This window comes from Odocoileus virginianus, chromosome 2 (genome assembly GCF_023699985.2).
Source record: "Odocoileus virginianus isolate 20LAN1187 ecotype Illinois chromosome 2, Ovbor_1.2, whole genome shotgun sequence".
In the NCBI taxonomy this organism is placed as follows: Eukaryota; Metazoa; Chordata; class Mammalia; order Artiodactyla; family Cervidae; genus Odocoileus; species Odocoileus virginianus.
Window position 1 is genome coordinate 101410843 of NC_069675.1, and position 12739 is coordinate 101423581.

At 55.5% G+C, this 12739-nt stretch overlaps 1 protein-coding gene across 17 annotated transcripts in view; it reads right to left on the reverse strand.

The window, feature by feature from the left end:
• EXD3 (exonuclease 3'-5' domain containing 3) overlaps positions 1-12739 on the reverse strand; it is an 85444-nt gene that overhangs the window by 29868 nt on the left and 42837 nt on the right. For 12 of the 17 annotated variants that reach the window (XM_070456485.1, XM_070456533.1, XM_070456520.1 and 9 more), the window contains 7 exons: positions 11933-12072; positions 5986-6083; positions 2484-2557; positions 2340-2378; positions 865-1031; positions 414-552; positions 33-243 (listed from right to left, as the gene is read on the reverse strand). In XM_070456485.1, coding sequence (XP_070312586.1) covers positions 33-243; positions 414-552; positions 865-1031; positions 2340-2378; positions 2484-2557; positions 5986-6083; positions 11933-12072 — 868 coding nt within the window. The remainder of the gene's footprint in view (positions 1-32; positions 244-413; positions 553-864; positions 1032-2339; positions 2379-2483; positions 2558-5985; positions 6084-11932; positions 12073-12739) is intronic. The other 5 variants (XM_070456540.1, XM_070456525.1, XM_070456521.1 and 2 more) reach the window with 3 other exon arrangements.

Here is a 12739-nt window from a genome sequence, read left to right on the forward strand (position 1 = left end):
GCAGGGCTGGGGCAAGGGCGGGTGCTACTTACCCAGCTTGGTGATGGAGGGGTCTGAGAGCAGCCGGGACACCAGCTGGGAGAAGGCCTGGGGCGCCTGCCCTCCTGTGGGACTCGAGAGCCGGGGCAGGTCCAGCAGGAACACACGGCCCGCCACAGCCACCTGCATGAGTGACACCCGGGGCCGGCCGCCCACACCGAAAGACGGTCTCCACTCCAGGTCCACACCGACCACCTGGCCCGGCTGCAGACAGAGGAGCTGGTTGGAGCGGCGAGGCGAGCGCTGCGGTCCAGGGAAGGCGGCCTCTGTGGGGAAGGCTGGCCCAGCCCTGGGCGTGCCAGTGTGGCCAGAGCCCCCAGAGGCCGTGGTGAGCAGCGCCGGGTGCCAGCCGTCCAGGGAAGCCGGGCACACACCTGCAGGAGCACGTCCTCATGCCTGGCCAGGTCCTCCCAAGAGGCCAGGAAGTGGATGTCCTCCCTGGGGATGGGCAGCTGGTAGCAGTCATCTCGCCTGTGCTCTGAGGGCGCCTTGGCCGTCCTGGGGGGAGCAGAGCTGCAGAGCCTCTGACTCTGCAGGGCTGGAGAGCCCTCGAGGCTGGCATGTGCCCAGGGCCTTCGGGGCCTGCTTCCCACGCCTCTGTCCTCGCACACTGGGCCCTCTCCGGGGGGCACGTGGCCCGGCCGAGGCACTGGCTGCTGGTCCTTGCCAGAACCCGAGGAGGGCCAGGACGTGCCCGCGTGTCTGCACGCCGCTCATGTGCCTGGCGCCCCTCCTGGCCCTCCCTGCTTCTAGCCCCCAGCCCCCAGCCACCAAGGACATGTCCTCCTTCTGGTCCCCCTCCCCCGGAGCCTGGCAGATGCTCACCTCTCCTGGAGCCTGAGTTGGCTCATTTCTGCCACTACTGTGGCTGGGAGTCGCTCCTCAGGCAACAAGAGGTCCAGGGCACACTGGGCGACCGTGGCCACGTCGTCCTGAGAGGCCAGCAACTGTAGCAGCTGCTCCCGCAGCCACTCATCCTGCCCCACCAGGCCCTGGGGGATGGGATGTGGGCTGCTCCACAGGGTCGGCCCCAAGGGGGTGGGCCCATGCTGTCAGCCCCCAGACCAAGACCACCCCTCACTCTGGCCCCAGCCTCCCCTCACACCTGGCCCCCACCTCCCTTCTCAGGCCCTGAAGCCCTTCACAAGGAGGAGGCTGTCCTCTGGACACCAGCAGTCCCCATGACAGGCTCCACGGTGACCGAGCTGGCGTGGACCAGGGCCGCCTCCCAGGGTGTCCTCTCCCGGGCCCTCCTCTCCGCCTGCATCTCCCCGCGGCACTGCCGTGCTGGGGGAGGGGGAGTCCGGGGGGTCTGCAGGGCTTCCACCTGCCCTCGGGGAGGCAGGGGCCATGGGGGCTCACGAGGCCACGTCTCCTGTCTGTCTGTCCATCTGTATGAAGGCCCACACGGCCTATAGAGGTCCTGGTGGGGGTGGGGGCTCCATCCGAGACTGCCCGCGTCCTTGGGGCCACATGCCGCAGTGGACCCCACCCCTGAGGGGTCCCTGCCGGCCGGCAGGCGGGGCCGCTTCCCCACGCGGCTCTGTCCCCGGCAGCCTCGGGGCCGCTTCCCGCAGGCTGCAGGTTCCCACGTGGACGACAATATGTGGAAACCCCTCCGCATTCTTCAGGATGTCCGCTGCCCTTCCGCCGGCTCGGCCTTGGCACCCGGGGGGACCGGCCTTCCGGGCCTTGCCTGGGGGTCCGCGTTCCTCTCTGATGACTCACCAGCCCTGGCAGGTCACTCGGGTTGGGGGGAGGGCAGGTGCGGGGTGGCGCAGCACTGCCCCCCACTGGCAGACCCCCGCGTGGGCGCTCCGTGGGGAGGGCCCTGGTTCCCCACCACTGCAGACTGCCCTGCACACGGCCCCCGGTCCCCGGAGAGCCCACCTTCCTTCCAGGCCACTTTGCCTGGAGCTGGGGATGGTTCTGCACCGTGATGACCCCCGCCTCCAGCTCAGGACTGGGGACAAAGGCTGCAGGCCAGTGTCCTAAGGGGATGACAGACCGCAGCCTGGGACTGGACCTTCAGTCCGACCCTCTGTGTCCCCGTATCACCCCAAGGGGCAGCTGACTCCTTCTCGTGGTCTGTGGGCACCCCAGGCCTCAGATCACAGAGCCATGGCAAGCAGGGCGCCTGAGGACAGTCTAGAATTTTCTCTTGGTGAACCTCTCCGCACCCAGCACCTGGGAGCTCTGTCCACGGGGAGGGGAAGGAGGATCCTGGACCCTCGGTCATTCTGACTGTGTCCCACCCTGCCCCACGGGGGGTCATCATGTGCCGGGGCCTCCGAGCTCACCTGCACCAGCTCAGCCCAGCTCTCCTGGGACATGCTTCTCTGCAAAAGTGGACACCAGTGTGAGCTTTCCTTTTAGCAACTCCGGGAGCAGAGAGCAGGCCTCGCTCAGAGCTCCCTCTGAGCACCCCGCCCCGGTCCACGCACCTCCACCAGCCGCTTGTAGCACAGGTACCGCAGGGCAGCCAGGCGCTGCTGGGTGAGCACGCTGGGACACAGGGCTGAAAGAGAGGGTGTGCTCCAGCCGGGCTGGGTGGACAAGCGAGTGTGGGCCGGGCGTGGGGGCTCCCGCTGTCTTCCTGCCCTCCTACCCGGCACACTCCTCGCGAGCGGCCTTCACTCTGGCTGTAAAGGAGGGTGCCCCGCCCTGGGCCAGGCACCGGAGCCCCCGGCCTGCCCTCCCTTGGGGTCTCCTGGATCGCCACCTCTCGGGGCTTTCCTGCATTTTTTCCAGGCCACTTTTGTTTCTCCCCATGCCCCAACACGAGTTTCTAGAAAAAGGGGCCCATCTTGCTCTGTGTTTACAAGTTATGCTGACCTGTCAGCTACACCTTCACATTCTGTTCAGAGTCCCAGGAGGCCCAGGAAGGGTTCCCACTGTCCACTCACCCCCGTCCTCCTGCCAGCTGCTGCTCCCTCCGCCCCCCCCGGGGCTAGCTGTCCTCAAGGCCTGGTAGTCTGGGGGGGCTGCTGACCACAGAGCCTGCCTACCTGCAGGCCTCCACCAGACCCTGACCAGGACCCCCTGTTCTAGACGGGTGTGGCTGCCCCAGCCACAGGGGCATGCCCTCAGGGAGCACCTCACTGCTGTCCGAGAGTGCAGAGGTCAGGGTTGCCTGGGGCCAGGGCCTGTCCACCACCCTGCAGCCTTCCCTCCCCTTTCCAGCCGAGGCAGGAACGCAGGACATCGAGGGACCATGTGCCCTATAGGCTGCTAGGGACAAGACTGCAGGAGGAAGGGATGGATGAATGAAGTGCTCAGCAGGAGGGGATGGTCAGGAAGGGGAAAAAGGCAGCCAGAACTGTTACAGAATTAAGTCTCCTTCTAGTGGAGACAGAAACCAGCTTTCCCAAAGTTTCTACAATGTTACACATCATTTTGCCAATAAGATACTTTGTCAAAAGCCTATGCATACAGTATCACCCTCAGGCCTCCTTTGCACTGCCTGGTTCATCTAAGCCCACACACCCCTCTGGGAAGCAGATCTTTTAAAGGAAAAGGTGGCAAATGAGCCAGACTCAGCCACCCACCTCGGGAGGGTCCTGCTGACTCTGCCAGATGCCTGGGGGCTCCATTGGGATCCAGGCCCAGGTAGAGGGCTGGGTGCACTCAGGGCAGGGGGGCGAGCAGTCCTCACCCTGCATCACGTCTGACTGCTCTCCCACTGAGAGCGCAGGGTCTGCCCACTCAGAGGCCCACGCCAGGAGGGCAGCTGCACAGCAAAAACAGCGTGGACTCAACATATGTGCAGAGTCCTGGGAAGAGACCAGAGCAAGGAAGGGGGAACAGGCGATCTCCAAAAGAAATAATGGCCGAAAACTCCCAGGACGGATTGAAGACACCCATCCATAGATCCCCAAGTCCCATAAATCCCAAGCAAAAACAAGAAAGAGAAACCTCTAATGAGTCTCCTCACAGCGAAACTGCAGAACACCAAAGACAAAGGGAAGAGACTAAAAGTGGCCAGAAGACGAGAGGCTGCTTCCAAAGGTGAGAAGCTAGATTTCTTCTCAACAACACATTCCAACCCAATCAGAGGGCTGACATCACAGAAGTATGGCCTCTAATCACTGTGAGATGAAGAGAGAACCAAAAACGTCACAGCTTGGAAATTACAAACACACTGCTAGTTCCTCTATAGGCAAAAGAAAAAAATTATAATGGAAATTAAAAACGTCTTGAGCTGAACAATAATAAAAGTAATATATTTTTGAAACTTGGGGTATATATTCAAGATGAAAGGCCTAAGATTCAGTTAGTGGGTTGAGCAGGGCATACAACTGCCAAGATCAAAAACATGAAAATCAGGGCAACAAAATCAGTAGCAACAAAATGAAAGGAAATATCTGGAGTGGGAGAAAATATTTGCAAACTATGTAAAGATAAGAGGTTAATAGTCAAACTATGTAAAGAACTCATAGAACTTAGTAGCAAAAAAAAAACCCCAAATAATCTTAATTTAAAAAACAGGCAGAGGAACTAAAGAGACATTTTCCCAAGATACAGAGATGGCCAACAGGCCAAGAAAATATGTTCAACATCCCTAATCTCCAGGGGAGCACAAGTCAAAACACAAAGAGGCACCACCTCACACCTGTCAGAACTGCCACATCAAAACCAACAAATAACAAATGCTGGCAAGGATGTGGGGAAAGGGAAGCCCTTGTGCTCTTCTTTTTTGGCTGCTCAGCCTACAGGATAATAGTTCTTCTACCAGGGATCAAACCTGTGCCTTCTGTGGTGGAAGTGCAGAGCCTTAACCACTGCACCGCCAGGGAAGCGCCCTTGTGCGCTGTTGATGGGAATGCAAATCATTGCAGCTACTATGGAAAATGCTGTGGAGGTTCCTCAAAAAAAAAATAAAACATGGAACTACCATACGATCCAGCTATTCCACTTCTGGGTGTTTATTCAAAGGCTGTGGAGTCACAACCTCAAAGAGATATCCGCGCCCCTAGCAGCTTCACCCACAACAGCAGAGGCCTGGAAGCCACCTGAGCGTCTGTCCACAGACGGGTGAGCAAAGAAGCCGCGTTATAAACACACGGTGGAGCAGTGCTCGGCCGTAAGGGAGAAAGGGTATTAGGGACACCTTATGGCAGTACATTTGGAACCGTAAGTGAAACAAAGTCCTTGAAAAGATCCACAGCTGAGTCAAGAGTCCTGTTTCCATAAGGAAAGGCAATCTAGATTCACAGGTCATTTCCACAAAACTTCTCAGGAAGAAAGAATTCCAACTTTTACAAACACCCTCCGTGAAAAGAAAGGACATCCACTGTTTTCAGAGGCCAGTGTCACCTTGTACACGAAGTTGGAAACAGACATCTCAGGGAGATGAAGTCTGAGTCCAGCTTCAGCTATGAACACAGACGCAAAGTCCTTTAATTTAAAGCAAGGTTGGCAAGCCAGACCTGGTAGTGTAGATGGCAATGCAACTTGGTGGAGACTCAGCCATGGCAGACACATGAGGATCACTTAGCGTTATGCAATCAGTCAATGCAACCCATCACATTAACAGACCAAAAGGGGAAACGCACGGCATCCTCCCAAGAGGTGCAAAAAGAGGATCTGACACAATTCCACCTCCGTTTCTGATGAACACTCACAGACCGGAAGTGAGAAGAACTTCCATGATCTCATGAAGTGAGGCTAAAGACACTGTCAGGAAGACTGCTCCCCTGAGATGCAGGACGAGGGCGCTGTGCTCGCCGCGGGGAGGGGCGGAAGTGTCGTGTAGGCTCGGTGGTCCTCACCCATGGGGCCCAGACTCCCCAGGGGCACCCCCAGAAGGGCAGAGAGGCTGCTAAGGGTAGCAAGGAGACCGGAACGGACACCGACCAGACCGAACACTGGGAGGCGGTGGGCGCTGGCCCCCAGCAGCGCCTGCCCAGCTCCCGCCCCCGAGCAGCACGTGGAGGGCTCACTCACCGGGGTCCAGGCTGAACTGCTCCAGCAGCCGCAGCACCTGCCGACCCAGGGCCCTGGGGCTCAGCCTCTCCAGCCGCAGGGGCGCCTGCGGGTACTGCCTGTGGGAGAGATGCAGCTCTGGTCAGCACTGCTTTCTCTTGGCCAACGCACTTCAAGGTCTTAATTTTCATCAGCATCATACATGTGCACAGTTCAGAAGCCAAGTTTTCCTCAAGGCTCAGAGGAAGGCAGCCCATCACAGCCCCCTGCTCAACAATTCTGGGATGGCTTAGGTCTGTCCCGTGTTTCCAGGAACTGCTTGGCACGGTGGCCTCTGGAGGATTCAGCTCTAGGTGTTCTCCACGGAGGCCTCAGCATGGAAGGCTCCCCTCCCCAGACAACGGCATCCTTGGTCCAGTTCATTGGGCACCAGCTGCTTTCACAGAATTATAGCCATCCAAGTATGACTGGTGGTGGGTTAATCCTTGCTGGTCTGATTGCTGCCTTAGCCACCTGTCATGAGGACGGAGTCACTCCCCTCCCCACCGCAAAGGGGACAGCCCCTCCCTGTCCAGGGCGCCCTGCACCTCTCCTGCCTCCAGACTGCAGCCAAGTGACTCTGCGGGTAGCTCCCTGGGGCCAGGAATCGACCTGGGTACGGTGCCCTTCAACTCACACTGCACTGGCCATTTGCTGCTCCAGGAACCCGGAGCCCGACTCCTGCTCTTTTTGAGGGTTCAAGTCCTGGTCCTTGGTGTGGGTCTCTCTCCATCCACTCAGGACTGTGTCTGGAGTGAATTCCTCCACATTTCCCTCTTTCTTTATGGAATCCCCATTATTTGGATGCTGGGTGTTCTTGACAAAATCTGTTGGCTTTTTTTTTTTTTTTAAATCTTTCCTCTCTGATTTTCCTTCTTTGGAAAGGCTAGGAAGAATCTTCAGGTTTATCTTCCAAACCTTTTACTGAGAGTTCCAGTCCCATCCTGCCATCACGTTTCTATGGAAGTCTGTTCTGAGTCCCGAAGGCACTCTTTGCACAGTTGTGGGGTTTATTCTGGACACGGAATCTCTCTGAAGATCTCAGTTACAGCTTTCGTACTCATCAAATGCTCTTCCACTTCCTCTGGGCTCCAGGCAGACTGGCCGGAGGTCCCCGAGCCCTGACTGGGGCCTCTGCACAGGGAGCTTTTTTGGGTAGTAACTGACAAACTGATTCCAAAATCCACATACAAATGCAGAGGGTCCAGGATAAGACAAGAGCAATTTTGACAGAGAAGAAAAGTATGGGAGGCTCACCTGTCTGACTCAGGGCTGCTACAAGACCACAGTGGTCAAACAGGTGGTACAGACAGAACAGTGGAACAGGCCAGAGACCCACACATGTGTGCACACCCGACAGAGGCACACGTGTGCACACCTGAGACCCCAGCCCCAGCCCCAAGCCACAATCCCTAATCCTTTAATTGTGTCTGCATTTTGGCCCCTTTTCCAGAATGTCATGCAGCAGGAATCTCCTTTCACTTTGTAATCTTCATCTAAGTTTCCCAAGTATCTTTTCATGACTTAACAGCACGTGTCCTTCTAGCTCTGAATAGTATTCAGCTGTGTTGATTGACCACAGTTTACTTATCCCTCCAGCTACTGGGGGTTTCTTAGGTGGTGCTAGTGGTAAAGAACCTGCCTGCCAATGCAGGAGACATAAGAGATGCGGGTTTGATCCCTGGGTTGGATAGATCCCCTGGAGGAGGGCATTGCAACCCACTCCAGTATTCTTGCCTGGAGAATCCCATGGACAGGGGAGTCTGGTGGGCTACAGTCTGTAGGGTTGCAAAGAGTCAGACATGACTGAAGTGACTTAGCATGCCCACATGTCAGCTACTGGAGAACATCTTGGTTCCCTCCAGGCTTTGACAACTATGAATAGTGTTTCTATGAGCACTCAAATACAGGTTTTTGTGTGGACAGGGCTTTTCAGTGCCTTTGGGTAGATACCAAGGAACATGATGGGTTGTCATAACATGAGAATGTGCTTAGTTTTGTAAGAAACCACCAAACTGTCCTGCAATGTGGCTGCACCATTTTGCATTCCCACCTGCAGTGATGATGGTTTCTGTTGCTCCACATCGTCACCAACACTTGGTGATGTCAGCTTCTGTCCATGCTAGCAGGCATGCGTGGTGTGAGCTTCTGTCCATGCTAGCAGGGGTGCGTGGTGTCAGCTTCTGTCCCTTCTAACAGGGGTGCGTGGTGTGACCTTCTGTCCATGCTAGCAGGGGTGCGTGGTATGAGCTTCTGTCCATGCTAGCAGGGGTGCGTGGTGTGAGCTTCTGTCCCTTCTAGCAGGGGTGCGTGGTGTGAGCTTCTGTCCCTTCTAGCAGGGGTGCGTGGTGTGAGCTTCTGTCCCTTCTAGCAGGGGTGTGTGGTGTGAGCTTCTGTCCATGCTAGCAGGGGTGCATGGTGTGAGCTTCTGTCCATGCTAGCAGGGGTGCGTGGTGTGAGCTTCTGTCCCTTCTAGCAGGGGTGCGTGGTGTGAGCTTCTGTCCCTTCTAGCAGGGGTGCGTGGTGTGAGCTTCTGTCCCTTCTAGCAGGGGTGCATGGTGTGAGCTTCTGTCCATGCTAGCAGGGGTGCATGGTGTCAGCTTCTGTCCCTTCTAGCAGGGGTGTGTGGTGTGAGCTTCTATCCATGCTAGCAGGGGTGCATGGTGTCAGCTTCTGTCCATTCCAGTAGGGGTGCGTGGTGTGAGCTTCTGTCCATGCTAGCAGGGGTGCATGGTGTCAGCTTCTGTCCCTTCTAGCAGGGGTGCGTGGTGTCAGCTTCTGTCCCTTCTAGCAGGGGTGTGTGGTGTGAGCTTCTATCCATGCTAGCAGGGGTGCATGGTGTCAGCTTCTGTCCATTCCAGTAGGGGTGCGTGGTGTGAGCTTCTGTCCATGCTAGCAGGGGTGCATGGTGTCAGCTTCTGTCCATTCCAGTAGGGGTGCGTGGTGTGAGCTTCTATCCATGCTAGCAGGGGTGCATGGTGTCAGCTTCTGTCCATTCCAGTAGGGGTGCGTGGTGTGAGCTTCTATCCATGCTAGCAGGGGTGTGTGGTGTCAGCTTCTGTCCCTTCTAGCAGGGGTGCGTGGTGTCAGCTTCTGTCCCTTCTAGCAGGGGTGCGTGGTGTGAGCTTCTGTCCATGCTAGCAGGGGTGCGTGGTGTGAGCTTCTATCCATGCTAGCAGGGGTGCGTGGTGTGAGCTTCTGTCCATGCTAGCAGGGGTGCATGGTGTCAGCTTCTGTCCATTCCAGTAGGGGTGCGTGGTGTGAGCTTCTGTCCATGCTAGCAGGGGTGCATGGTATCAGCTTCTGTCCATTCCAGTAGGAGTGCGTGGTGTGAGCTTCTGTCCGTTCTAGCAGGGGTGCGTGGTGTGAGCTTCTGTCCATGCTAGCAGGGGTGCGTGGTGTGAGCTTCTGTCCATGCTAGCAGGGGTGCGTGGTGTGAGCTTCTGTCCATGTTAGCAGGGGTGCGTGGTGTGAGCTTCTGTCCATTCTAGTAAGGGTGCGTGGTATGAGCTTCTGTCCATTCTAGTAAGGGTGCGTGGTGTGAGCTTCTGTCCATGCTAGCAGGGGTGCTGTGGTGTCAGCTTCTGTCCATGTTAATAGGGGTGCGTGGTGTCAGCTTCTGTCCATGTTAATAGGGGTGCGTGCTCATGATTCAATTTGCATTTCCCTGATGACATATGATGTACAGCATCTTTTCATGGGCTTATGCATCATCTGTGTATCTTCTCTGGTGAGGCGTCTATTTGGGTCTTTGGTCCACCTTTTAAATCAGGTTGTTTGTTTTCTTACTGCTGAATTTTAAGAGAACTTTCTGTATTTTTGGATAACAGTCCTTTATCAGATGTGAATTTGCTAATATTGTCTCACACTCTGAGTTTGTATATTCATTTTTCTTGATTAACACTTTAACATGTCAATTGATTTGATTGATAATTTTTTTTTTTAGTATTTTTGCATCTGTGCTCATGAGATGCACTGGAGTGCAACTTTTCTTTCTCATAATGTCCTTTTCAAGTTTTACTACCAAGGTTTAAACTAGCTGATAAATCATGCTGGGATGTGCTCTTTCTTTTTATAGTTTCTGAAAAAAAATTTTTGTAAGATTGATATGCTCTCTTTCTTAAATGTTTGAAGGAATTCACTCGTGAAGCCATCTTAGCCTAAAGTTTTTTTGTGGTGAAGTTTTAAACTACAGATTCAATTTATTTAATTGAATGGTGAAGGACAGGAAGCCTGGCGTGCTGCAGTCCATGGGGTTGCAAAGAGTTGGGCATGACTGAGTGACTGAACAACAACAAAGGACTACTCAAATTTTCTATTTTTTGGTTTTGCCAACTATGCTTTGCAAGAATTTGGTCTATTACATCTAAGCTGTCAAATATACTTGCATTGTTGTAAACATTTATTATCATTTACTGTCTCTAGAGTCTGTAGTGATGTTATCCTTTTCTGGGAGATCTGTATCTGTATTTGTATCTTCCTTTCTTAGCATCTCTTTATCATCTGTGCCTAAATCAATTATCTTACTGGGAGTTACAAGATGGCGATTCCGAACTTGCTTGTTCCTTTCCATGTATTAGCTGGCACAACAGTGTAAAGGAGAGCTTTCCTCCCCATCTTTTTGCATAAAACATGGTGGGATGTGCTCTTTCTTTTTATAGTCTCTGAAAGGACTTTTGTAAGACTGGTACTGTTTTTCCTTAAATGTCTGAAGGAATTCACCAGTGAAGCCATCTGAGCCTAAAGACTCCTGCGTGTTCACGAGTCCAAGGTGCTGCGCTCTGCTGCCGTCTTTTACTTGATTACTGATCCCATTCTTAGTCTACTCCCCACAGAGCCTGTGTTTCTTTTAGTGGAGAATGTTCCCTAGGAGCCAAGATCTCGTTGCTGGATGTGCTCCTTCCTACAGGGTGACACTGCCTCTGAACCCTTTCAGGGCATAGAATGAGAACATCTTTTAAAAAATCATTAATTTAAGACAATATCTGCAGTTAAATCTAACCCTGAGGATCCTCCCACTTCTTGCCTGTGTCTCCCTTCGTCCCCATCTGCACACACTTATTGCTCCAGCTGTTTCCCTCCCGTTTCTGACACATAATGAGAGCAATGGCAGCCATGTGCCGCGTGCCTGGCCTGCTGCTTTGTCCTGCCCATAGGAGCTGAAGTCACAGCGGCCCCTAAAGACAGAATCAGCCCCATTGTATGGATGAGAAAACTCCCAGAAATGGGAGTGACTTGCCCATGGCTCCAGGGCAGGAAGGGCCCCGGGAGACCTGCCACTAGAGCCCAAGGCCTGACTCTCAAGTGAGACGGTCAGGGCTGTGTGGTGCCAGGATGGGGCACCCAGACGTGGGACCAATGCTGCCGCCTGCTGACGGACAGGTGCCCAGGGAGCCTGGGCAGCCTCAGAGCCACTTCCCCTCACCCACCCCCAGGGAGGCAGAAGGAAGCCCTTCTTCTAGATGCCCATGCGCAGGTGACACCCTGGTGTCACACACACACAGGCACATGCACATGCAGGCGCACACATGCATACACGTGCGTGCACGCACACACACACACACATGCACACACACGCACACCCGTGGGCTCCCTGCTGTCATGCTGCCTTTTCTCTGTAACTGTCAGCACTCCATACAGATTAAGTAGACGAAGGAAGGAACAGAGGGGTCAGTGCCTGGATGAGAGGTGCGACCTCGGGGCTGTGTAAGGAAGGGGCCCCGGGAGAACTATTTCTGTTTGATTCAGAGCAGTCAGGTCTCTCTGAGCGTGGCTGCCGGAGTCAGGCCCGTGGCTCCAGAAGCAGCCCCCTTGCTGACTGGCTGGGACGCAGGGCGGTGAGGGCGGGCGGGGCGGGATGTGTGGCGGCTCCCCCACAGGCCTGCTGCCCATCGAGCCCCACCCCCACCCTGGGCCCCGAGGAGCTCACCTGGCGACGGCCCTGATGTCAAAGCCGGGCTGGCACCAGGAGTCCATGAGGGTCAGCAGTCTCCGCTGGAGGTGGGGCAGGCTGTCCACGTAGCGCTCTACGAGGTCCACCTTGTCCTGCAGGAGCAGGGGCACACACACCTGTGGGGAGACCCCCTCAGGCCGTGGCTCCAGCACAGCTGAGACCCAGACTCACCCCCAGCCCAGCACAGCGAGTGGCCAGGGTGTCGGTGCCAAAGGGCCCAGAGGCTGGTCTGTGCAACTCGCCTCCCCTGGGAGGCTCAGGGGCCCCGCCGCCGTCTGAAGGTCCACCCGCTGCGCCTAGCCGGGCCCCTGCACACACACGCACACACATCCATTTGTGTGTGCACACACCGCCCAGTGCATGCACACACACACATCTACGTGTATTCACACACCCGTGCACACACACATATCCATGTGTGTGCACACACACGCACACACACATCCATGTGTATTCACACACAGCCCATTGCACGCGCACACACACATTCACGTGTACACACCCCAGTGCACACACACGCACACACACCCCGAGTGCACACACACACATCCATGTGTGCACACCCACCCCAGTGCACACACACGTGCACACACACATCCATGTGTGCACACACACCCCAGTGCACACACATATCCACGTGTACACACCCCAGTGCACACACACACACATCCACGTGTACACACCCCAGTGCACACACACATGCACACACCCCCCAGTGCACACACACATGTACACACATCCATGTGTGCACACACACCCCAGTGCACACACACGCGCACACAC